This window comes from Oryctolagus cuniculus, chromosome 2 (genome assembly GCF_964237555.1).
Source record: "Oryctolagus cuniculus chromosome 2, mOryCun1.1, whole genome shotgun sequence".
Taxonomy (NCBI): Eukaryota; Metazoa; Chordata; class Mammalia; order Lagomorpha; family Leporidae; genus Oryctolagus; species Oryctolagus cuniculus.
Window position 1 is genome coordinate 41,242,663 of NC_091433.1, and position 26,313 is coordinate 41,268,975.

The window sequence follows — 26,313 nt, forward strand, 5'->3', positions numbered from 1 at the left end:
CTCAACCAAACTTCCCAGGATGGAAGTGAATTGCTTGAGATTTAGACCCAATAAAGACGGTTCACCTGGATGGCCCAAAACCAGAGTGGGTGGAGGCAGGGCTCAGAGATGGGTTCCCAAAATGAGCAGATTTGGGAGCAAGGGCAGCTGACACGATGGATCATGACAAAGACAAAACTGAAGCCAAGCTCCCCTGATTCCTCTTCTTGGCCAGGCCCCTCCTGGAGCCTTCCCTGGCCTGGCTGTAGTCAGAATCGTGCTAAGTCAGTCTGGCAAGGATCTACTGGCCCTAGCTATCTGATCCAATTCCTCATCCCTCCCTCTTAATCACACAGTCCTTGGCCTGCCTCTAGTTAGCATCCTGCTAAGCCAGTTTGTTAAGAGTCTGCATACCCTTGTTATCTCCTCCTAGTACTTTTATATCACTGACTGCCCATCACTCCCCAACCCCAGCTATGTTTGCTCTATTCAGAGTTCAGCTCAATCCTTTTTTTATTTTAGTTACTTAGTTTTTATTTTTTATTAAAAAGGTGGGGGGACAGAGACAGAGGCACAGAGAGAGAAAGAGAGAGATCTCCCATTGTCTGGTTCATTCCCCAAATGCCTGCAACAGTTGGGGCTAGGCCAGGCCAAAGCCAGGGGCCAGGAACTTAATCCAAGTCTCCCACATGAGTGGCAGGGACGGAAACAGTTGAGCCACCACTTTCTTCTTCCCAGGCTTCATATCAGCAGTAAACTAGAATCAGAAGTGGAGCTGGGATTACAACCTGAGCCCTCTGAAATGGGCATCCCAAGCAATGTCTTAACTGCTTAGCCAAATGCCCACCACTGAGTTCAGCCTTTTTTCACTATTGCAATCATCTTGAACAAAACCTTCCTAACCATTTTAACACGGGGCAAAATAATTTCTGTTTACCAGTCAAGGCCCAAGTCCGTAGTCCCAAGATGTAAGAGGAGGCTGAAGCTTCAGGAAAATGGTCTCACAGAGAGCAGGAGCAGGCCTCCTGGGCCCACCCCCTTCAGCAGGGAGGGTGCTAGCAAGGGGCACCTCCACACCTCCCAGAGGCACAGGTGCAGCTGCATCCTGAAAGACAGGGAGAACAGAGCACACAGGGCCTAGGACAGCCCACCCTGCACACGAGTCCCCATCTCCATTTTCCACACAGCACAGAAATGATGCTGATAACAAAGAGGGAGGCAGGGAATTATATGGCAGCACACTTGATAAGCAAAACTGAATGTGGGACGTCTTGCCCTTTGGTCCTTTGGCAATTTTCATGGCCAACAGTAACAATTCCAACTCTTGTTGAGGACATAGAGCAACTGAAATTCCCATGCATTGCTGCAGGTTATATCTTTGCTGTATCTACTTCAGAACACTGTTTGGCACAGTTTACAAAAGTGAGACATACACAGACTGTTTGGCCCTGCAATTTCACTCCTGGACGTACACATATATACAGAAATACATATTTTCACCAAAAGACATGTAGAAAGTAGAAAGATGTTCATAGCAGTACTGGCCTTAATAGTTAAAATTGAAAATAACCCAAATATTCATCAAAATAAACCAGATAAATAATATGTGCAAAAATTATTCTATGTAAGACAATGCAGACCCTGGAATAAATGGCAAACAACTACATACAACATGGATCAGCACAAAAAATTATATACCATAATCGTCAATTTATAGAAAGTTCAAAAATAGCTTGGCTTGATTAGTGAATGAGAATGGCTTCTGCAGTTCTGAAATGTACGCTTTCTTGACCTGGCTCAATTACACAGATTTGCTCACTTTGCGAATGTTAACAAAGCTATGTACTCATGATTCATGTGTGTTTATGATTTTATGAACAAAGGTTTAAAACCAGGCCTGTACCTTTTTTCTCACAGACTTAGGCCATCCTGAGAAGATTTTTGGTTTGCCTTCTTGCAGCACAAACTCCTGGGAAATGCTTCAAGTTAAGATCAGCTTGGAATATTGGGAACCAGGGCCTGGAAAGCTAAAATCTGGGACAGCTGTAACTGCAGGTCTGCGTGACTGGTGGGAAACCAAGGCAGATACTTACTGCATCACGGTGAGCCCCACACACCATGGTCTCATCCCTAGCAGTTGTGCATACTCTAGGCAGGTGAGGAGGGACCCAAGGATTTTGTCTGCACACGGAGAGTTGGTTGGCTTCCCTGGAGACTGAAGGCTGTGGGATGCCCCCACCCCACATCAGAGTACCTGGGTTCCAGCCCCAGCTCTGGCTCCTGACTCCAGATTACTCTCAGTACAGATCCTGAGAGACAGTGGGGATGGCTCATGCAATTGGTTTCCTGTTCACCGACAGGAGCACCCAGATGGTGTTGCCAGCTCTCGGCCCCAACCCTGGCCTACCTCCCAGTAAACCAGCAGATGGGAGCTCTGTCTCTTGCTCTCACTCTTTCAAATTAAAAAATTAATAAATTTATAAGTTTACTAAGGAAAGTCTCCTATGGCTTTCTGGCCAAAAGGTTGTTTTCACTGATCTTATCTTCCATTTGGCCTCTAAAATTATTCCATTGTTTTAGGAGACTCCTCTCCCTCCTTTAAATTCCCAACTTTTCCTCTTTTAGGACTCTCTACAACCAATCTCTAATTCTCCTGTTCCTTCTTTAAAAAAAAAAAAGATTTATTTATTTATTTGAAAGGCAGAGTTATAGAAAGAGTAGAGTCAGAGAGACAGAGAGGTCTTCCATCTGCTGGTTCACTCCCCAAATGGCTGCAATGACCAAGGCTAGGCCAGGCTGAAGCCAGCAGCCAGGAGCTTCATCCAGGTCTTCCACATGGGTGCAGTGGCCCAAGTACTTGGGTCATCTGCTGCTGCTTTCCCAGGGACATTAGCATGAATCAAAAGAGGAGCATCCAGGATTCAAACCAGTGCTGCTATGGGATGCCAGCGTCACAGGCTGCAGCCTAACCCGCTACACCACAGAGCCTGCCTCTGCTGCTCACTTCTTCAGCAAAGCTATTTAAGCATTGCTGCATCCCACCTCAGACAACTCACAGAGACCTTTTATCAACAATTAATATTAAACCAGTTATAAAACATAGTCCCCTACCTCTTAAGGAAACTCCCCATGACTACACAGAGAATGGCACATCTCTGTCCACAGACACTCAAAATTCACACATTATCTGGAGTTTAGTTACCCAGGACATAGCTCCAGTGATCCTTGCTCCTGATTTGCTCTCCCCAACTCCCCTGAAGGGTGAAAACAAAAGCTCCCCACTGCCAACACATACTCCTAGCAGTGCCAGGTGCTGTCATGTGACCCCCAGCAATCACTTAACTCTGGCTGTGACTCTTCATATGTCCACAGTGACAGCAGATGCTCCATAGTCAACCCTGGGCTTTTCAGCGACTGGGGTTTGGGGGATTTTGTGGGTTTGTTGTTGTTGTTGTTTTGGTTTTGGCTTTTTCCTTTTGATGGAGAATGGGTACTGCCAAGCTTAGTAAAATGTGAAAGGGCATCTTACTGCACACGTGGATATAACGTGGTTTCCTGGATCATAACCTTAACCTCCCTGCCCTGAGCTTTGACTGTTTTAGTTTCGTGTCCTCTTACTTGAATTGGGTCTTGCTTGAATTGGGTCTCCCTAGTGGGAGTGTTCATCTCTCCTCAGGTTGGCAGGAGTAACAGGTGCAGGGGTATGATACCTTCTGCAAACATTTTGGAGCCTGTCACTGCATTATCAAGTCTCTTCTTATACCCAATGCTTTAGAAACAATGCACATAGGCTGGCGCCGTGGCTCACCAGGCTAATCCTCCACCTTGTGGTGCCGGCACACCGGGTTCTAGTCCCGGTCGGGGCGCCAGATTCTGTCCCGGTTGCCCCTCTTCCAGGCCAGCTCTATGCTGTGGCCAGGGAGTGCAATGGAGGATGGCCCAAGTACTTGGGCCCTGCACCCCATGGGAGACCAGGAGAAGTACCTGGCTCCTGCCATCGGATCAGCGCGGTGCGCCGGCCGCGGCGGCCATTGGAGGGTGACCCAACGGCAAAGGAAGACCTTTCTCTCTGTCTCTCTCACTGTCCACTCTGCCTGTCAAAAAAAAAGAAAAAAAGAAACAATGCACATCATGATCTTTAATTATCATTAATATTCAAAGATACGATTCTCAGAGTGGAAGAAATAGGGTTTAAAATTCACAATTACTATGGTGAATGCTTGGAATAGCAGTTCAGATGTTGCTTGGCATGCCAGCATTCCACAGTGGAGTGCCTGGATTCAAGTCTTGGTCTTTTGAATCCAGTTTTTTGCTAGTGTGCATATGGGAGGTAGCAAGTGATGGCCCAAGTACTAGGGTCCCTGCCATCCACATGGAAAACTCAGATGCAGTTCCTGACTCCTAGATTTGGCCCAGCCCAGGCCCAGTTATGGGAGCATTTGGGGATTGAGCCAGTAGGTGCAAGATCTCTCTTTCTCCCTCTCTCCTACCCCCTTTCAAATAAAGTGAAAATAATAAATAAAATTTTAAAAATATAATAAAAGTCACAACTATGGACAACTAGCAACTTAGTCTGCAGTGACGATCAGAAAGCATGGTCTCCAGAGCTGTGAGGCAGGGTGGGGCGATACCCAACGATGGGCTCCTGTTGTTAAATCTCAAGGTAACTACATTTCTGCTTTCTGAGATATCTTTCTTCCTGTATTACCTCTGAAGCACCCAGAATGCTGAAGATCAATTTCTAACATGCACATAAGCAGTGCATGAGAAACTAAGAGTCAGCTATGATGGCTGGTTATCTCATTTTGAATGCAAAATCCTGGACTTCAGAATAATGAACTTGGATGTCACATTTGGCTATTTTGTTTTTACCTCCTCTTTTGGAAAGAACAAGTCATCTCACAGAGAAGTGCAGAAGGCACTTACTATAAGGCTTCTTAGGTTGTCCAACCCCACGTGGGCAAAGAGTAAAACCTCAGATTTGAAATCAAGTCCTGAATTTCCCCAGCAATGGCTTCCACTGAAAATCGAAATGTCACCAGGATGTGTTCAAAAAGAGGACTCTGGCTAGGTCTCGTAACAGTGCTTAAAACTGGAATGCAAGAAACTGCCTGGAAAACAACCAGAGAGATGCAGAAACAGTTTGGTAAATAACACATGGGGAGATTAAAAACGACATTTCCAGAATGCTCACACTCATACAGTTTCTAAAGATGCATTTTCCATGAAGAGCTGCACGGCTCAGAAACATGAAATTCAGTAGAAAAGGCTCCTTCGTTCCACGAGTTGGCAGGATTTCTTTTCATCTCCTCTGCACGGCCCACCAGAGCAGTGACTGTCCCTCCTCTGCAGGAGAGAGACTTCTCAGCCTGGGGAAGGAGCAGGTTTCCACGGAGCCTCCAGGATTCTCAGCTGTGACCATGAACGGCAGCCTCGATGACGGCTTTCTCTCTCCCTTCTCCACACGCGGGATGGGAACGATACCACAGACGATGAAGAGTTCAGACATCTCTCCCACACATGGGGAAAAGCTATTGCCAGAATATTCTTAAATTTAAAAATGTTCGAAAAGCCTGTGACCTTTGCAAGACCTTTCCGAGAGATGGCAATTGTGAGGGAAGACATTTCCCCTCACGACCTACTCGGGGTGTCCTGGTGTGACAGTCTTTGCCGGCTGGCCCTCTGGGCTGGCGTTCCCTCGAGGGTCACCAGGTTTCGGCCATCTCTGTGAGGACCTGCAGCAGTTCAGCAAACGTAGGACGGCCTTCGGGTTTCTGGGAGAGGGAAATGGAGGGCGTCAGACCCGCGCAAGGCTCACTCAGACACCAGCTGCAGAACTCGTGGTGCAGACCTAGCTCTCTACAGAGGGAAGGGACAGATATCGTGGGGAGCCAGGGGGTGGGCATTTGGTCAAGCAGTTAGAACGCCAGTTAAGAGGCCAATTAAAAGACTCCTGTCCCACATCAGAGTACATGGGTTTGACTCCCAGCTCTGGCTCCTGACTCCAGCTACCTGCTGAGGCACATCCAGGAAAGCAGTGATGGTGGCTCAAGCAATTGCCACCCAAGTGAAAGACCTGGGGTGAGTTCACAGCTCTGGCCCCTACGCAACTCTATCTGCAGTCATTGTGGTACCTGGAGAGTGAGCTAACAGATGGCAGCAGTCTCTCTCTCTCTCTCTCTCTCTCTCTCTTTCTCTCTCTCTCTCTGTCATTAAAAAGAAAAAGATAACTTGGGGCACGCACAGTGGCATGAATGGCCATTGATCAAGGCATGAGTGTAAAAATGTAAGAGAGCACTGTAGAAATGAAATGGCTAGAGCTGCAAATACTAGCCACTGTGACCATTTACATTTAGATGAATTAAAACTGGATGTTTGGGGCCAGTGCTGTGGCGCAGTGGGCTAACGCCCTGGTCTGAAGCTCCGGCATCCCATATGGGCGCTGGTTCAAGTCCCAGCTGCCCCACTTCCGATCCAGCTCTCTGCTGCAGCCTGGGAAAGCAGTAGAAGATGGCCCAAGTCCTTGGGTCTCTGCACCCGTGTTGGAGACCCAGAAGAAGCTCCTGGCTCCTGGCTTCAGATCGGTGTAGATCCGGCTGTTGCAGCCATTGGGGAGTGAACCATTGGATGGAAGACCTCTCTCTCTCTGCCTCTCCTTCTCTCTGTTTAACTCTGACTTTCAAATAAATAAATCTTTAAAAAAAAACTGGATGTTTAAATTTAGTCCTTTACTCATACTAGGCACTGCTTAAGCCCTCCACAGCTATGTTGCACAGCACAGATACAGAACATTTCCAGCATCACAGAAAGTCTCAGGCCCAGCCCCAGCCTGCAGATCTACCTGGAAGACCTGAGTTGCTGGGAGTGAGGGCTGAGCGAGGCTCCCAAGCTCAGCTGTAGTTATTCGCTACACCTGATAACTTCTAGAAGGGATTCTAGTCAGTAAGCAAATGAAATGAGGGACTTTGTCAATCTAGGGCACGGGCTGTGCTGTTCTTCAGGCTCAGTCAACAAAACTCCTGGCCAGGACGTCAGGAGTATTTGTCTCTTTCACTGGATGAAATTCAGCTGTAACGTCATGAGGAGGCCGCTGTTGGCATCTGCGAAACCTGCGAGAAATAGAGCTACTCGCATGAGCCACACGCTCACGGAGCTGGGAGCAGGAGGAGACACCACCGCTGGCAGCTTATGCACAGGGAGTGTCAATGAAAAGGGCAGAGCAGAGGACCAAAGCACTCCTTGAGACTGCCAGCAAAAATTGTGGTGTTTCTCAAGGAGGCTGAGTTTCTGCAGGCAGATCCATGGAAGGTGTTTACCCACGGTAACATAACCGCATTTTTTTATTTTTTATTTATTTTTTTATTTTTTGACAGGCAGAGTGGACAGTGAGAGAGAGAGGCAGAGAGAAAGGTCTTCCTTTGCCGTTGGTTCACCCTCCAATGGCCGCCGCGGCCGGCGCACTGCGGCTGGCGCACTGCGCCTATCCAAAGGCAGGAGCCAGGTGCTTCTCCTGGTCTCCCATGTGGGTGCAGGGCCCAAGCACTTGGGCCATCCTCCACTGCACTCCCGGGCCACAGCAGAGAGCTGGCCTGGAAGAGGGGCCACCGGGACAGAATCTGGCGCCCCGACCGGGACTAGAACCCGGGGTGCCGGCGCCGCAAGGCAGAGGATTAGCCTAGTGAGCCGTGGCGCCAGCCCATAACCGCATTTGAATCTAGACTCACCAGAGTAAGCAGCTGGACCAAGGTCACAGGCAAAAATCAACTTTTGCAAACAAACAACTCAACAGAACCAAGATATTGTTTTAATCAATGTCCTGACTGCAATTTGAGCCTAATGTTGTGTACTGGGTCCTCTGTCAGCAACCTGTTTGCCCCTTCCCTTCTCTGTCTCCTCTCTACACTTAAAATCTCAGGGAGTCTTCTATTCCATGCACACGGACATGCATATTGTTTCAGACAAAATATATATCCCTCTATTGTTATATGAGTCATCTACATTGTTATGACCAAGATAACTTAAGGTGTCCACTAGGAACACCTTACTTGGCATTTTTCTGTATCTTTTAAGATTCTTTGTGGAGCAGTTCAGGTGTAAAATGTTTCTAAGACATACAGGGTTTTTATAAGTTTAACACTTCTCTGGAATGTGACCAAGCCTGTCACTTTGCAAATATTGAATTTTCCAGTGCTTGGTGATTGCAAATCAAGTGATTTTTTTCCCCCCAGCCAAAAGGAAACTCCCCGTGAAGCTATGGTTTTTCTGGGCTAAGACTGGCAGCTGGAAACACAGGTGCTGTCCAAACCAGAGGGGAGTCTGATAAGAGCCGAGGAATGGGTTGGGTCAGTGCCCAAAAAAGGCAGAGGTGGGACAGAAACTCCTTGGGCTTTGTTTCTAAAGTTGGCGTTTCAACAAAGAGCAGCTGGACTCTGGAGAGAGGATTTCCTGAATGCAAGTTCCTGACACACTTTCTGCCTTCATTCCTGCTCTGGTTTAATCCATCAGGAGTCGTGAGTGCCACAAAAGAGACAAAACCCATTACTCTTTGGCTTGGAAGAACAAGGCAAATAGAAGTAAGGGAAAGTAAATAAAAACACCACCTATCTTTTTTAATGGGGAAATGTGTCAACACCAAACTACCTTTAGTTTTCACTGATCAATTCTGAAAGTAACAGGACTTAAAATCACCAAGGCCCTAGTAGCATCAAGAGGTTCTGCAAGAACCAATCCCAGACACATGAGACTTGGAGAGTGCACTGAATTCCTCAGATGAAAGGCCATTGTTAAAAACTAAATGGATTACTGTTAGAAACAGTACCTCTGGCTCTCAGGGTCCTTCCCACGAAATAGACACCCTTTCCTATAGAGTCCCAGGGTGACATTTTGATAATCAGGCCTGCTCTTGATTGTCGGACTGCCAACCTTTACAGGAGAGGGGGGACACGTACCTCATGCCAACAGCTGTACATGACTTCATATACAGACACCGGTGCCAAGTAGGGGCGATACAGCCTGAAGCCTTTAGAAATGGCTTCCACGACTTGCAAATTTGATTTATTTTCAAAAGGCATCTTCCCTTCAGTGAAAACTTCCCACATTAAAACTCCTGTAAATGAAATATACAAAAACAAAAGAGAAAAAGAGTTGCTTGGAATTGGAAGAACTGTTTCCAGCTACAAGGCATTATTTTCCTCCTCCAGCATTTGTGCTAGAATCATTGAGGAGGAGAGCAGCTCTCTCTAGGAAGCAGACCACGTGTGCCTCAGTTTTGAAGAGGCCTGCGAGTTGAAAACACATTGGGAGAAAATGCTGGCAGTCTTTTCATTTCTAAATACTGCTCGTGTATGAAAACCAATGAATCTTTCTGCTATTCCATAAAAAATGACAGCATTGTGTGAGCCTGTGCTGCCTGCTAAAGCCAAGGTGGTGACACGTGTTCCCCTCCTTCCGCTGAAAGATGAGGCTGCTGGGTAGGTCCCCAGCACATCTACCAGGGGCTCTGGACATAAGAAAAAGATGTAGCCTCTACTGTGGAATAGTCCACATATATGGGTGATAACACAGCAAATAATTATAAGAATTCTATGACCTATTAAAAGTGTGAGCAAAGTTCAAAAAAAAAGTGTTCAATAATGATTGATTGATCGATTGGTAAAACTCCTTCAAGAGCTTAAGTTCACTTAATTATTCACTTATATTCTACAAATATTAATTGGGTATTTATTAGAGGCCAAGCCTATGCTAGGATCAGAGCGTTTTGTAGGAACAAGGCCAAATCCAGCGCAGAAGAGGGATAGTTGTCAGCTAAAACTCAGAGTTCTAATGGTTCTACAACTAGTCGACGAGGTGCTAGTGGAGCCATCCATCGCTCTCCGAGATGTGGTTTCCCAGCCTCACTGCTCTCCAGCAGCACTCAAAATGTCATCTGTTGAGACTACCAAAGCCAGTGGAGAACTAATGAGATCAACGATATAAGCTTCACCGTACTGTGGACAACCAAATTCATACCCTTCTAAGGGCCCAGGTGTCTCTGCAACCCAAAAGCCATCAGGAAAGTCTGAATGAGAGAGAATAGATACATAATAGATACACTTCTGCGTATTTTTGAAAATCAACCTGAGGAATCAACTCTACTGGACACGAGTCTACAGTGTCCCTTTCCCAACAAAGGATGTCATCCAGTGTAAGGGTCAGTAGAAAGATCCCAAGAAAGGCCTAGTCTAGGGACCACAAATTCTGAAGGTAATGAAGGAAAACGAGGTGGTGCCATTTTTAAAATCAGTTGTCAGCTGAAGAGTTGAAAAAGAATGGAACTGCTGAGTAGTTACATCACACAAAGAAGTCAGTTACAACCAAACTTCAATGACTCTGTAGGGTCATTTTTCTTTCACGCCTGTGTGGTGTGGAAAAGCTGGCTGGGTTTGTTTTCTAGGTCAGTAGATTCTTGGTTTGACTTTACAGCAAGTGCTCATGGGGAAAGGGAAAGATCCAAAAGGCAGGATTACATAAGGTGCGTGACAACAGTTGCCAAAGACAATGTGGAAGAGGTTACTACAGGTAAGAAAGAAACACAGCTACAAGAAGGCTTTTTTAAAAAATGTTACATGATATTGAGAAATCAGAGATTAAAAAAAGAAAAAAAGAATGATGGCTCATTTTGTTAGCTCAAAGCCCATCCAATCCAATAAACTCACCAAATGACCAGACGTCAGATTTACTGCTGTACTTGTTGAAATGAAAAACTTCAGGGGGGGACCACTTGATTGGGAACTTGGCTCCAGAAGAACTGATATATTCGTCGTCCAAAACGTACCTATGGTCATAAGATTCAAAGCAAGTGCTGTTCATTTCCTCCAAGTTTGATTTACTTCTAATCCCTTCATTAACTCAGAGCTTTTAAAAGACAAAGTGTCTTAGCCCAGAAAGTGTCTGTATTCCTTCTCTTCTTGGTAACACTGTCTAAAAGTAATCCTGATTTTCCTTCCCAAAACAAGTCTCAGTTGTGTTTATTTTCTTTGGCCCTCAGAAACTCATTACAAGTATTAAGCATAAAACAGTTGTTGTTAGTTATGAGCTATTCTTAACTCTGCAAAGAAGCATGTTGAATGTTCTATCAACCAAGGTAAATAAAAAGGGAATAAAAGATAAACAGAATCGTTCTGTGTTTAAATGTGTCCTCTTTTAGGTTCCAAAGACTTCTTTTTCTCTGACCTCTGTTGTATCAATATTTTGGGACAGTTTTGTAAGTAGATAAAGCCAATAATGGACTACCGGTTCCAACTGAGATAAAGTATGGTTATTTCAGGTTACTAAGAGCAGGAAGTAATTCTAATTAATTTATGCTAATTTTTAAAAACAGCTAAAGATTTTAAGAAGTTTTATTGTTCTATCTTGTATGTTATGTGTGTACATAATGTATATCTACAAGGGAAAATTTATTGAGAGCTCTGTTTTAATTGGCTTATTGATAAAAAATTGCTCAAATTTAAACTGCTAAATTAACCAAAGATATATTTTTTGATTCATGGACCTGGATCTCTGTACCAGATGTTTTAAATTTGTTGGTAGAAAGAAACTAAAAATGTTTAAGTCATTGACATGTTTATACTTGGGCTTGCTGGTCAAACAAGTTACATTTGGGTTAGATATTTAAGTGATGTTTCCAAATACATGTACTCTTGTCTTGGAATTTATAGAAGGCATTGGACTTTTTGGTAAATGTTTTCATAGTTGTATTTAAGTTAAAATTGTTTGCTAAGTTTTCATTCGATATTAAGTTATTGACAGCAATCTGGGAAGCTTGACTTGTTCCCTCATTTCTCTATTCTCTACAAGATGAGAAACTGACTCTATTCTGAAGGACTCTCCAGGATGTACAGTTTGATCTTTAGACGTTATAAAAGAGATAGCTAACATTTTTCTGTAATAATAGCATAGCCAAAATGAGAGCTTAAATTATAATTTCACAGCTAGATTTACTTTACCATAGGCATAGTAAACAGGAAAAACCTCCCTTTTCAAACAAAGGGAGAGAGTTTCACTAATGACTTCAAATTTTCTAGAGAAGATGGTCATCATGTTTGATGTTAGAGTGAGCACATATCTTTCCTCATGGGCATTGTCTAATCAGAACATGCCTGTGACTATAGACCTCTAGCTTAGGCCACCAAAGATTAGAAATGGGACTGAGCACCCCCTTGACTTGCATCCTCTTAAGGGTTTCCTCTGGTCTGCTTTAATAGAAACCAGGAGGAAGAGAAAGCTAGGCAGCAGGTGCAATGTAAAGATAGGTGGCAGCCAATCAATGACTGCTTTACATAGTGACCTGCCATCAAAGAGACCTAACAGGCCCAAGCAACTGCAAATGGCACTGGTTTTAAATGTGGAAAGCCAGCACTTTGGATGGATTGCAGGAGTCAGCTTTTGGAGAGCCCTGGCAGCTCTGCTAGCCAAGAGTCGCGTCACTGGAAATGGAACGGCCCTGGAGTCAAAGGACTCCCAGGTCAGAGCTGCAGATCTTGTTGGCTCTAAACTGGTAACTCCTTCACTCCACCCAGCTTCCAAAGTAACTACCACTGTTGAGGGGACGGCCAAGTAGGGTCTGCAACATTGAAGGCAGAACTCTAAGTTTCCTTTTAGAGATGCCACCTGCCTTCGATTCAGGCCAGCTCTCCTCCCAGACCAGCTAGGTAATGGAAGTCAATAGTGGGCCTTCCCTAAGGAGGTTCACATCTCCCTTATGTCTCTTCCAGTACCCCATGTGAAGAGATAGGTCTGGACCTCATATATACTTGGCCAGGACTTATAGCCCACCTGATTATCATCAGGCCCTTCTGTCAGTTTCTATTTGCCTCTCAATGAGAAAACTTGCTCATGGTTTAGACAACACTTTTCTTAGGTCCTCTAATCATGACTCTGTCCTTTGTTTTAGACCCTGTGAGTTAAAGTGCTTGTTAGATTCATTTTCTCCAGACTTAAAACAGTGAAATTCTAGATGGCCATGCACAGGAAGCCTCCGAGGGAAGCAGCTCTGCAAGCTGGCACTGCGTCTCCCTCGAGAAGCCACTTCCTGCTGGAACCCCGTCTTGACTGTCAGTCCTAATGATGCCCCTTTTTAGAATAAAGCAGACAGAGTGGTCATTGCCCAGTTCCCCTAATAGAAGTTAGAGTCCATTCTTCTGGCGGGGGGGGGGGGGTGGAATGTGAGGACCCAGATGGGTTAATAGGCACTCAGGGTAGTCCCAGTGGAAATTGAGGGTGGAAAATGTTTCTCCCAAAAGTTATCTTTAGCAAGGTCAAAAGTGCCTGTCTGCCACTCCTAGGGAGCTTCTAATCTTATCATGGGCATAGCAAGGGCCTGATGACTCTAGCCTTCTGAGCTCCAAGTTCACTGCAAAGTAAATTAGGAATCCAACCCTTCTGATGGCTCTTTGTTTTATCATGAGAAAGCAAAACAGGATAAAGGATTGCAAATCAGGTCTTTTGATGGGGTTTGTCCCCACCTGGTAACTGAATGTCAAACTGAAGTTTTTTCTTTCCCAAAATTCTGCTTAAAAACCCCACTACTACCAGCCCTTTGGGGTTTTGCCTCTCTTTGGAGCCTCCCTCCGTGCCACTGTGACTGGAGGTCTTTGACTCTAATAAATCTTGCTTTCAGTGGAAAGAACAGGTCTTCAAAGAAGGAGGTACCTTTCTCTGAAGGAAGGAGAGAACCTCCACTTTGACTATGACCTTGTCTAAACAAGATAAGAGTCAGAGAACTCAAAAGGCTTCCATAGCCTTGGAAACTCATGACTGGTGCATAGGGAGATTACTGATGCCATAAACAGGAGTGTCAATTTGTAAAGTCAACAACAGGAGTCACTGTGCACTTACTCCTCATGTAGGATCTCTGTCCTTAATGTGCTGTACACTGAGGCTTAATGCTATAACGAGTACTCAAACAGTATATTTCACTTTGTGTTTCTATGGGGGTGCAAACGATTGAAATCTTTACTTAATGTATACTAAACTGATCTTCTGTAAAAAAAAAAAAAAAAAAAAAAGAAGAAGAAGAAGAAGAAATTATCAATTCCCAACTTGACTCTCACTGGGATTAAACATGACAATAGGTCTGATCTGATTTCATCATCATTTAAATAATCATCTATTATTTTTCACTTTATGTTTCTGTGTGGGAGCAAACTGTTGAAATCTTTACTTAATGTATGCTAAACTGATCTTCTGTATATAAAGAGAATCGAAAATGAATCCTCATGTGAATGGAAGGGGAGAGGGAGTGGGAAAGGGGAGGGTTGCGGGTGGGACGTTATGGGGGGGAAGCCATTGTAATCCATAAGCCGTACTTTGGAAATTTATATTCATTAAATAAAAGTAAAAAAAAATCTACAAAAAGAGAAAAAAGGGGGGGGAGGGACAGGTGGCACAGCAGATAAAGCTGCCACCTGCAGTGCTGGCATCCCATATTGGCACTGATCCGAGACCCGGCTGTTCCACTTCCGATCCAGCTCTCTGCTATGGTCTGGGGAAGCAGTAGAAGGTGGCCCAAGTCCTTGGACCCCTGCACTTGTGTGGGAAACCCAGAAGAAGCTCCTGGCTCCTGGCTTCGGATCGGCTCAGCTCTGGCTGTTGAGGCCAATTGGGGAGTGAACCAGCGGATGGAAGACCCCTCTCTCTCTCTCTATCTCTCTCTGCCTTTCCTTCTCTCTCTGTGTAACTCTGACTTTCAAATAAATAAATAAATCTTTCCAAAAAAAAAAGATAAACAGGGGCTGGTGCTGTGGCGTAGTGGGTAAAGTTGCTGCCTGCAGTGCCAGCGACCCATGTGGGCACCAGTTCGAGACCTGGATGCTGCACTTCCGATCCAGCTCTCTGCTATGGCCTGGGAAAGCAGTAGAAGACGGCCCATGTCCTTGGGCCCCTGCAAGAAGACCTGGACCTGGAAGCAGCTCCTGGCTCCTGGCTTCCAACTGGCACAGCTCTGGCCATTGTGGCCATCTGGGGAGTGAACCATCAGATGGAAGACCTCTCTCTCTGCTTCTCCTTTCTCTGTGTAACTGTAACTTTCAAATAAAATAAATAAATCTTTAAAAAAAAAGATAAATAAAAAACCATTAATCTCATAATGTAAAACAATAAATGCAAAGTTGGATTACGTATGTCCTTTCATGTATGTATTTTTGTGTCTCATACAAGGGGGAAAATAAAACTACATGAAATTTTCCTTTGATATGAGAAATATCTAATTAGACTGGATCCATATGGATGGAACAAAGACATAGCCTCAGCCATTCTCACTCATTGCCTAAAAGATAAACATTGCAATTTATTCCTTGCCCTTGAATGTCAATTGGGTCCCACACCCTATTGCCTTTACACCCCACCCTCGCATTCTTCACCAGTTTCGGAGGCCCCTTGGGGCCACCTGAAAGACCAGTTGCTCAGCCACCTGAAAGACCAGTTCAGAGGAATTCATCTGCGCCTGCTGCTCCCTACACCCACCCCCACGTCTAGCCCTCCTAAGACATACAAAGGCTGGGCGCTGGGGTCAGGGCCTCCTGCCACATGTTCTGTCAATGTGCTCACCGGCAGCTGGTCACCCACCTCTTCAAATTTATTTTCTCTGAATCAATTCAGTCTGGCTGTAGAGTCTCATTCTGCCTCCTCTCTGTTCTATGCCTCTTTCCCTAACACATGTGGAAACAAATCCGGAACAAATACCATCTCCTTAAAAAAATATTACACCCCTCTATCTTTTCAGAACTGCATGTGGAATATCCAAGTGAGGGACTCTGGAGAGGAGACAACAACGAGCTTGCTGTCTCTGGAGTACATGACGTCGTATTTCTCAATTATTTATTAACGCCACCCCAAAGCTCCCACTTCATTTTCATACACTCCATCTCACTCCACTGTGGGTCAGCATTCATTCTACTCAGGTGAAGGATGAACTCAAAATGGAAACCACAATTAATAACAGAAACATATGTCTAAACGTCCTAAACAGCACTCGGCCTCAGCATCAGCCCTTCAGGCATTTGGATCTAAGCCCATGAGAGCATTTAAGGCATGGAAAGCCAAGGCATGGTGGCAAAAAATGACCTACAGGAAAGATCTCTGTGAGTGAGATCCCAGTGGAAAGAGGGGCCATCAAAGGAGGTACCTTTCTCTGACGGGAGGAGAGAACTTCCACTTTGCTTATGGCCTTGTCTAAATACTGACAGTTTGTGGACTCAAAAGGCTTTCATAGCCTTGGCAGCTCATGACAAGAACCTCAAGTGATCACTGATGTCGTAAATAAGAGGTTCGATTTTTAAATCAACAACAGGAATCACTGCACACTTGCTTCACATGTACGACCTCTGTCCTTAATGAGTTGTTCTAAATAAAAGCTCCAGTATTGGGAATTGCTGATGACAGGATTCTGTGGAATTTGAATTCCAAGATTTGGATTCCAAACTTTTGTATATAGCTTAAAAGAGGCCCTGACGCAGACTCCGTTCTGAAAAGGGTAGCTACAAGAGTTATGGATTCCAGGATCCGGATTCTAAGCCTTGTGTCTGCTTAAAAGCCTCTGAAACAGACACTGTGCTGGACAGGGGAACTGCAAAGGTGTTCCAAGGAATCAAGGAGTTTTTAACAAAAACTCCAGCATTAGAAATACCTGAGCAAGCCATTCGTAAGAAGATCCTCTTCTGATCAGTTTCAGCATAAATTAAAGGGACCTTACCAGGTGCTATTGAGCACGGCTACCTCCGTGAAATTAAGATTAAACTTCTACTTCTTAAGTCTTCACAGGTGAATGCGAAAGACATGCCTGATTATTCCTATAAGCCAATCAGAAACCTTAAGTACTTCAAAGCAAAAAGGATAAGTAAAAGTTTTGCCTTTGTCTCCTTAAGGCAAACATGCTGTACCTGCCTTTCTTGATTATCTCCGGGAACTGTTATTGATGATAAAGCCACCTGATGATTTCTGTTATAATTCTCTATACTCAAAATAAATGAGTTTATAATCTACATATCATTACCTACTATCTGGGAATCTGTAAGATATGTTGTTTACATCTAAAGGGGCACCCCACTTACAATTGGTTTTGTTCCAGTTTTGCTTAAACTAATTAACAATTTAGATGTTTCAGAACTCCACTTCTGGGAGTAACTGACCACGCAGGGGACACAGACGTTGGCAATGATGGATACTGCTCCAGCACACAAAGCAAATTTGTTAGGATTAGACAGAGACTTGTAGACCCTGGATAGACAGGGCTGCACTACACCCCTCATAAGCAGGAAGCAGTTACAGAAGAGATGATTCGACGTCCATCTACTCCCCTTAGGATTAAGGGGATGGAGTCTCTGAGGGGGGAATGAAGTAGGCAGGCATACAGGTTAAAATTGTTAAAATTTGTGAACTGGAAGACCATGCCTTTGCCACACCCCTGTGTGACCTCATGCCCCTACCTGATACCTTTGCCACACCCCTGTGTGGCCTCATCCTCCTACCTGGCCACACCTGGGTGCCCACCAGCCAATCAGGCTAATTAACCACACCCCCTTGGAAATGGGTTAAAAGCCAGGACTCGGTGTGGCCCCGCCCCTCTCTTCTTCCCTGGCCTCTTGCCAGGAGGGGGCTTGCTGTAGCCCCGTGCCTCCAGGCCTCCAGGGCGCGTGGCCTTTGGGCCATGTGCTCTAGGCTTCCTGGCCCAGATACAGGCCTAGATGCTCTTCCACGTGGCTGGTTCCTGGTGCTCGGTATGAACCCCTATTCACCTCTCTTAAATAAAGCTCTCACTCTCCTATGCATCTTTCTCACTAAATGAAAGCCTAAAATGTACCATGCTGCCTCGTTTATCTGTGCGGTATTTAGAATTCTTCTCTAAATAATAGGCAAGAACCCTCTCAGGCTTATTAATATTGGGGATTTAGTAATAAGCCCGTGGTGAAATCATATGCCAACCCAAATTCCGGTAGCACATGTGGCACTCCAGATAGCATTTCCAGGGAACTTTAAGGGGCCACATTTTAGTGTAAATTTTAGGATGTCTTCTCCTATTTCAAGTTGTACTATGCGAATTAATGGTAAAACGTGTCTTCAAACAGTACTTTATAATTTGTGTGCCTGCATGGGTGCAAACTGTTCAAATCTTTACTTAGTATAGAGTTGGTCTTCTGTATATAAAGATAATTAAAAATGAATCTTAATGAAGAATGGGGTAGGAGAGGGAGTAGCAGGTGGGGGACAGGAGTGAGGGTGGGAGGGCAAGTATGGGGGAAAGAACTGCTATATTCCAAAAGCTGTACCTATGAAATTTATATTTATTAAATAAAAGCGGGCTAAAAAATGTCTAGACATTTCACATTGTTTAATTGTAGACTTAAAATCAACTACTAATCAACTACTAACTTAATATCAACTACTTAATGAAAACTGTTTGACAATGACAAAAAAATCAGAGCTGGAAAAAAAAACAATTTAACGTATTCCCTTTTCTTTCAAAAATATACATTTACCAGGAAATATTTCTCCTTAATTTTATACATATGAGAAGGCCCAGAAATTCCCTTTTCAATTTAAAAATGTATCATGGTTTTGTTGACCTTGTAATGATCTGAAGGAAGATGCGAGGATTAACTCACAGTAAACACCTTGAGCTAAAATTGCTGTATGTCCTAAAATTCAAAGAGCATCAGTCAGCAGGCCATGTGACCGGACCAACACTTCCATTAGAGGAAAAAAGCAAAGCTAGTAGAATTTTCAGTCTGTCGGTAAACAAATGTAAGATTCCCCCAGGAGTAAACATTCTAAATACACATATTGTATGTACCTTGTCATCCCAAAGTCTGAGATCTTCACAATACAGGTAGAGCTGACCAGACAATTTCTTGCCGCCTGCAGAAAGAAGAAAAGACTCCAAGTTTGAATGTAAATTTTTCCTTCAGGGGTTTCTATTCTCCTTTTCCTTGGTTTATTTGGGCTCCACATCGCCTCTCTGTGTGAGCAGCCAAGTTATTTTCATGGTGGTACCCAACAGTGGTGTACATGACTCAACAGCCTGCTCTCACACAATGGATTTTAATGATTCTTCAAAGCAATTTTTAAAAATTAGAAAAAATTATAACACCTTTACTTTTTAAAATGTGTACTCCCCCTCAAGAAGTATCCTTGATAAATTACAGGACTGATTTATTCTAAGAGATGTTCAGCTTTGAGTCTCAGCACTAAATAGTTTTATGTTTTATTTATCTTGATAAACAAAAGATGAAAATTTAATTTACATGACAGTCATTTCATATGTTGGTGATCTCTAAAAGATGATAAAAATTGAGATTTTTTTTTTTTTTTTTTGGACAGGCAGAGTGGATAGTGAGAGAGAGAGACAGAGAGAAAGGTCTTCCTTTGCCGTTGGTTCACCTTCCAATGGCTGCCGCAGCCAGTGCGCTGCGGTCGGCGCACCGCGCTGATCTGCTGGCAGGAGCCAGGTACTTATCCTGGTCTCCCATGTGGGTGCAGGGCACAAGTACTTGGGCCATCCTCCACTGCACTCCCGGGCCACAGCAGAGAGCTGGCCTGGAAGAGGGGCAACTGGGACAGAATCTGGCGCCCCGACTGGGACTACAACCTGGTGTGCCAGCGCCGCTAGGCGGAGGATTAGCCTATTGAGCCACGGCGCCAGCCGAGATATTTTAAGATGTAAATTTCACTGAGTATATCTATTTGTAGTGATAATTTCATACTTCTTCAAATCACTCCAGTGAACCAAACATGGTTCTATATAACGCAGAGACAACCCATTTGATGCCAAAACCATCTTTTTCAGCAACTGAAGAAAATCATTTGGCCTTGTGCCTCATGCAGCTGAAGTCTGATAGAATTTCTCACTTCAGCTACAAGACTCAGTCTAGTAACAAAATCCAGAATCGTGAAATGATAAGCCAGAGAAGCCGGTTTGGAAGTTGCCAACAAGTACCAGCAATGGCCTCCAAGCCAAACCACCAGAACAAGAATCTTTGTTAGCTGATAGGGTCACTCTGGTTGTGTGTGATGGACACATGCGATTGCTTCCAGGTGACGACATTTGCGATTGCTCATGGAATCCTCATTCTCATTTGAGTGAATTTTTAGATTTAGAAAAGAGACATGAATATCATGAATAAACATGGAATGGACAGAAAGTATCCCTCAGGGAGGTAGCAACACAGGGAAGCAATGCTGTCAGCATTTTGTTGGGACAAAACAATTTTTTTAAATGGGAATATTTGGGGCCAGCACTGTGGCGCAGTGGGTTAACGCCCTGGCCTGAAGCACTGGCATCCCATATGGGTGCCGGTTTGAGACCTGGCTGCTCCTCTTCTGATCCAGCTCTCTGCTGTGGCCTGGGAAGGCAGTAGAAGATGGCCCAAGTCCTTGGGCCCCTGTGTGGGGAGCAACTCGGACTAGACTAAGTTACTGGAATTAGGACTTATTCTATGCATCTGCTCTCCCACAATATGGCGCTGAGAAGGGAGAAACAGCTTCTACACAGCTGCCTCCAGTTCAACCAATAAACAGCAGGACCTACTCCTGATTGGAGGAGAGCAGCGTACTCAGCGTGTGGGTAGCAGAGTTGGGATTGGTGGAAGAGGACTATAAAGGAGGAGAGAGACAACATGCACCAGGAACATCTAAGGGGAACATCTATCTGAAGGAACACCTGTGCAGCCCCCGAGACAGCCGGCCGGCGGTGTGCTGCTCCCCTGCGGAAGTGGGGAAAGCGGCTAGGGGGAACCGCCCTTCCACGGAGGTGGAAGGGACAGTAGCCAACCCGGGAAGAAACAGCAGCAAACCCGGGAAGGGCCGAGCAGACAAAAGAACAGCGCAGGGTCCTGTGTCGTTCCTCCACGAAGACGGGGAGCGACATAATGGTGCCGTGACTCGGATAGGAAACCTAGGAGGGAAGAAACGGGAAGAAGTGGGAAAATACCGGAGAGAGAGACTAGCAAAGAGCCTAGGGAAAAGCCGGACGAAAAAGGTGCCGGAAGAAGCTATCAAAAGCCTGGGCATAGACTCAGATACGAACTACGGGGGGAAGCTGGGAGAAATCTCTAAGGTCGAAAGTGAAAGTGAAAGCTAGAACAAACAGACTCGGATACGGACTGTGAGGAGAAGCCAGGAGAAATGAGGGAGGAATATTGTTGGAAGAAAACTTAGGGAAACATACCGGGTAGAGAAAAATGTTAGGGAAATTGAAGCTGCGGGGGCAGGCCGAGGCGGAAACGTAAGCCAGCTTGGAATTCTTTAAGTCAGCCCGGGGAGCAAAAGGCGAAAAGTTAAACCAGAGGCGGAAACGTGGGCCAGGTTGGAATCCGTTAGATTAGCCCGGGGAGCAAAAGGCGGGAAGCCAAACCATAAGGCGGAGACGCGTAAGCTAGGTTGAATTCGCCAGGTTAGCCCGGGGAACTTAGATTGAATACCGGTGGCGGAAACGTGAGCTACGCTGTGTGACTCGCGGAAGCCGCCGCGTGCAGAGAGAGCGCGCGGGGCGTGAATAGATAGGGAACATGGGGCTAGCTCAAGGCCGTGGTGCGGGCGCGAAGGGGCGCGGAGACCGCGGAGTGCGCGCACCAAGCCGGGAAGCCGCGCAGATGAGAGAAGCACTGGCTGAAGCGGCTCAGAGCCGGGAAGCTGCCGAGAAGGAGCCTCGGGGCGGGCGCCGGGATGCCGCAGGGATAAGAGAAACAGAAGTTTAGAAGTAAAATGAGAGAAATAGGAATGCTGGCAGATAGAAGTAAAATGGGAGAGATAGGAATGCCCGGAGATAGAGAAATAGAGAAAAATAAGGCCTCCCCTCAACATGGCAATGAGAGAGCTTGGATTCGGTCTGCCTGATTAGGGAGGTGGTGAGCACCTGCGGGCGGCTAGCAGCTTATGCGCCGCAGGTCACCGAAGACAGGCACGAATTAACATCAATAAGTCTCCCCACAACACCGCAATGAGAAGGCTTGGGTTCGGTTTGCCTGATTGTTAGGGCTTGTAAGTACCTGCAGGTAGTTCTAGCAGAGCAGAGCATGCGCTGCAGGGCACCGAACACAGGCACGCATCAGCGCCTAAAAACCTCCTCACAACATGGCGAAGAGAGGACCCAGAATCGGTTTGCCTGATTGGTAGGGCTTGTAAGCACCTGTGGGCAACTCTAGCAAGCAGAGCAGAGTGTGTGCCGCGGGGCACCAAAGACAGGCGCGTATCAATGCCAAAAAATAAAAAGAAAGGGGGATCTGTGGGGAGCAACTCAGACTAGACTAAGTTACTGGAATTAGGACTTATTCTATGCATCTGCTCTCCCACAATATGGCACTGAGAAGGGAGAAACAGCTTCTACACAGCTGCCTCCAGTTCAACCAATAAACTGTAGGACCTACTCCTGATTGGAGGAGAGCAGCGTACTCAGCGTGTGGGTAGCAGAGTTGGGATTGGTGGAAGAGGACTATAAAGGAGGAGAGAGACAACATGCACCAGGAACATCTAAGGGGAACATCTATCTGAAGGAACACCTGTGCAGCCCCCGAGACAGCCGGCCGGCGGTGTGCTGCTCCCCCGCGGAAGTGGGGAAAGTGGCCAGGGGGAACCGCCCTTCCACGGAGGTGGAAGGGACAGTAGCCAACCCGGGAAGAAACAGCAGCAAACCCGGGGAGGGCCGAGCAGACAAAAGAACAGCGCAGGGTCCTGTGTCGTTCCTCCACGAAGACGGGGACCGACACCCCTGCACTTGCGTGGGAGACCCAGAGGAAGTTCCTGGCTCTGGCTGTTGTGGCCAATTGGGGAGTGAACCATAGGATGAAAGACTCACTCTCTCTCTCTGCCTCTCCTCTTTCTGCGTAACTCTGACTTTCAAGTAAAATAAATAAATCTTTTTAAAAAATAAAATTGGAATATTTCAAGCATTACAGAACTGAATGATTTAGCATTTCTAGTCTTCTAAATAATGCCAAGTAATGCTTCTGCAATACTGTCGGGACCAAGCCACTCCACAAGGGGGCAGATTTGTCCCTAGGTAAGAGCCACTGGAACTTGCTCTTCACTGTTGTACTTCAAGTGTGTAGAAGAGTGCTTGGCATATGCCAGGCACACAACATGTATGACTCCTGGATGAAGACAGGTGATAGGAAGGAAAGAAGAGGGGAGTGAGGAACGGAGAGAGGAAAGAAAAGAAAATCTGTTTTAGTTAATTATTCAAGGCATATTTAAAATAAATCCTTACTTGACAATATCATCAATGGGCAATTAAAATAGCTACATTTCACGATAAATTACATGAGTATGTTCAAAAATAAGCCAAAATGCGTTATTCAAAGTACTGAAAGTAATTTCATGCCCTTCTGAATATAGGTACAATATATAAAATAATAAGAGAATTTGCTTATACTTACTAAATCCCTGTGAATATAGCAGTTTTTCTCCAGATATTCCATCCCCTCACATACATCCTGGCACACGCTCAGTAGCATTTCCTTCCGAAGTTTTCCTTTTCTCTCCCTCAGGTAGTTAAGCAGGCAGCCATTTTCCATGAACTCTGTCACAATGTAGAGGGGCTTCTGCTGTGTACACACCCCATAAAGCTGAACGAGCCTTGAGTGTGATAATTTCCTGTTGGAGAAAAACATCTGCAAGTGAACAGAACTGTTTATGCATTGTAGAGTGTTTCAACACAACTGGTAATATTTGCCATTTATTTATCAGTTTCGTTATCAAGGTAAGATCAAAATCAGCCCGACCACAGAGAAAGTAGAGCAGCTCTCTTTCCACTTCGTGCACTGAGAAAGTGGGGTCAAGAGTTTAACTCGTGCTTCCAGAGTTCTTAAAGACACAGCATGTGATCGCGGGGACAATGTTCTCTTTGTCAGTTCTTGCTTTTCTCCTTTCCGTTTCGTAGGCCTTTTGCTTCCTTATTGTTCATTGCTCCTCCTTGCCCAGGTTGCACGGTCTTTCTCCTCCTTGAATCTCAGCCCTCCTAAGTGCACTGCTCAGACAAAAACTCTGGACCGACAATCAGCAGGAAAGGGTGACTGACGCATATAAAACTGAAAATTAAACACTAATGACTAAGGCCAACTTAAAAGGAAAATTGTAAATAAAGTTGGACTATGACTGATGAGCACTACGAGTGATGCTTACGTATTGCTCCGGGGGGGGGGGGCTCTGCACAGTAAAAATTATGTGGGTATTTGATTGTCATTTTCAAATAAATCCATATTCTAATGACTAGCAATATCAGCAAGAGTCACAATATAATATTTCTGCTCTTATAATTGTGTATGACAACCTGTAATGGACATTCTTTTGGTGCCAAATTTCAAAATGCAGTGATTTGTTAAAGTTTAATCAAAACAGCCAGAGAGTTTTATCAACCAATGCCTGATTGTGTTAAGGAAAAAGATAAAAAACATTTGCTTGAAGATTTCTTTTGTTTGGAAATTAAACTGCCTATTTTGATGTAATTTCAAAATAAAGAGCATATTAAATAAAATAAAAAATAAAGTTAGAGACTCAAAACTACTTGCCAGTATGATACCTTGTGCATTTAGCATCTCTCTCTCTCTCTCTGTCACTCTCACTCTCTCACACACACACACACACACACAGTCCTAGAACTGTGCCTGCTGAAACATATCCAGAGCTTTTTAGGCACCTAGAATTCAAAAGTTTATTGTTTCTTCTGGGACTATAGCCTTCAACCTCTAAAGCTCTTTTATGTCAACTAATAATCATGGAAAACAATTCTAATTAATGCTTGTAACTTTAGAAGATATATAAGAAGTTGACTCTGGGTTAACTAAAAGTACCTCAAAAAAGTTACTTCTTTTTATTTACAAACCTGAAATCAAAGATTCAGAAGACTATCCACCGTAAAACATATATGAGTGATTACTGACACATTATCATAAAATTAGTTTGTGAGAACACTCCAGTAAATGGGGTATAAATACATTTTTCTTCTGATTTGCATCTGAATTCATAAAGTGTACTTTCAGTTAAGAAAGAAAGTTTACTATGTGCAGGATAACGGCAGGAAAGCAAGTCTAAAATGGAATATTCATTTGCCATGAGAAATCCACCAAGCTGATCCCCACATGGAAGCACTTGAAACTGAACAATATGCTACATTTGCTTAGCAAGATCACTTGCAAAAATCCGTCAGAAAGAAGGCAAACTGCCATCAGAAATGAGGGGAAAAGACAAATAAATCCTGAGTGTGTGGTATTTCCCATGGGCATTTACAAACTTGAAATCAAATTACGTTCCTGTTTGCAATAAGTTTGGAACCTCTTAATACACATTAGCTCTCAGTTTAGGGAAGTATTTATGGTTCCTCACGGGGCAAACATGTCACGTGTACGTTTTAAGTTTGTTATTTGCAAAGTTTCAGACCCTTGACAGTGTTCTCCTCTTCCCTTTTTCCAATTATTGTCTTTCCCTAGGTAATCGTATTGAGTTCCAAGGTCTTAAATATCGTGTCCAGTGCTCCCTCCCTGACCCTTGACCTTTCTTCTCACTTCCAGACATATGCTTAGCTGAGCAGTCGGTCACCCCTGGGTAGCTAACAAGCCTCTCAAATTCAACACATCCACAGCAGAAGTCTTGATCCCTCCCGACTCGGTCGCACAACTTCATTCTTCCCTCATTTCAGTACACGCAGGGGCAACCTCTGATGGTGCCCACGAAACCCTGGCATCATCTCTGCTCCCCCAGTTTCCTCCCATCATCTGCCACATGCAATCTATCAGCAAGTCTCCATAACTTCATCCCAAAAACGCGTCCTGGGACGACTGTTTCCATCCCCGCCCTCATGCCACCTGCCATCAGCTTCCTCCTGGACCCCTGCAGTAACTTACAACCTACTCTCCCACAAACTCCACAGGGAAGCCGGAGTGAGGTACAAAACACAAACCAGAGCAGACCCTTCCCGTCGTCCCCGACTGCCCAATCTGAGCGCTCAGCCCACCCCTGGCTCTCACGGCATCATTTCGTAGTCGCAGCCTTACCTCTCCTTCTTGCACTGCTCACTAGAACATATGCACAAGTAAGCTCCTTACCTGTCCTGTGTGTCACCATCTTTCCTGTACTTAGAACACTGCCTGGCACACAGTCAGCCATCAACAGTTGTTGAATAAAACTGAGAGATGTCATTGGTACTGGATTTTGTTTAACAAAGCTGTTAGCAATGCTATGAAACCACCATGAAATACATTATCTCTTTTTTATAATTTTTTAAGATTTAATGATTTTTAACATTTTGCCATTAAGTTCCTATGTAGATATTTTATACATACTTATTCTATTTTTTCTTGAAAACAGGGA

The 26,313-nt window shown here is 44.8% G+C and overlaps 1 protein-coding gene across 2 annotated transcripts in view; it reads right to left on the bottom strand.

Annotated features, from left to right (window-relative positions):
* Nucleotides 1-4,099: 4,099 nt before the first annotated feature.
* TXK (TXK tyrosine kinase) overlaps nucleotides 4,100-26,313 on the bottom strand; it is a 78,302-nt gene continuing 56,088 nt past the window's right edge. For both annotated transcript variants that reach the window (XM_051842510.2, XM_002709422.5), the window contains 5 exons: nucleotides 23,385-23,601; nucleotides 18,806-18,870; nucleotides 10,674-10,792; nucleotides 8,928-9,085; nucleotides 4,100-5,753 (listed from right to left, as the gene is read on the bottom strand). In XM_051842510.2, the coding sequence (XP_051698470.2) occupies nucleotides 5,685-5,753; nucleotides 8,928-9,085; nucleotides 10,674-10,792; nucleotides 18,806-18,870; nucleotides 23,385-23,601 (628 nt within the window). In that variant the 3' untranslated portion in view covers nucleotides 4,100-5,684. The remainder of the gene's footprint in view (nucleotides 5,754-8,927; nucleotides 9,086-10,673; nucleotides 10,793-18,805; nucleotides 18,871-23,384; nucleotides 23,602-26,313) is intronic.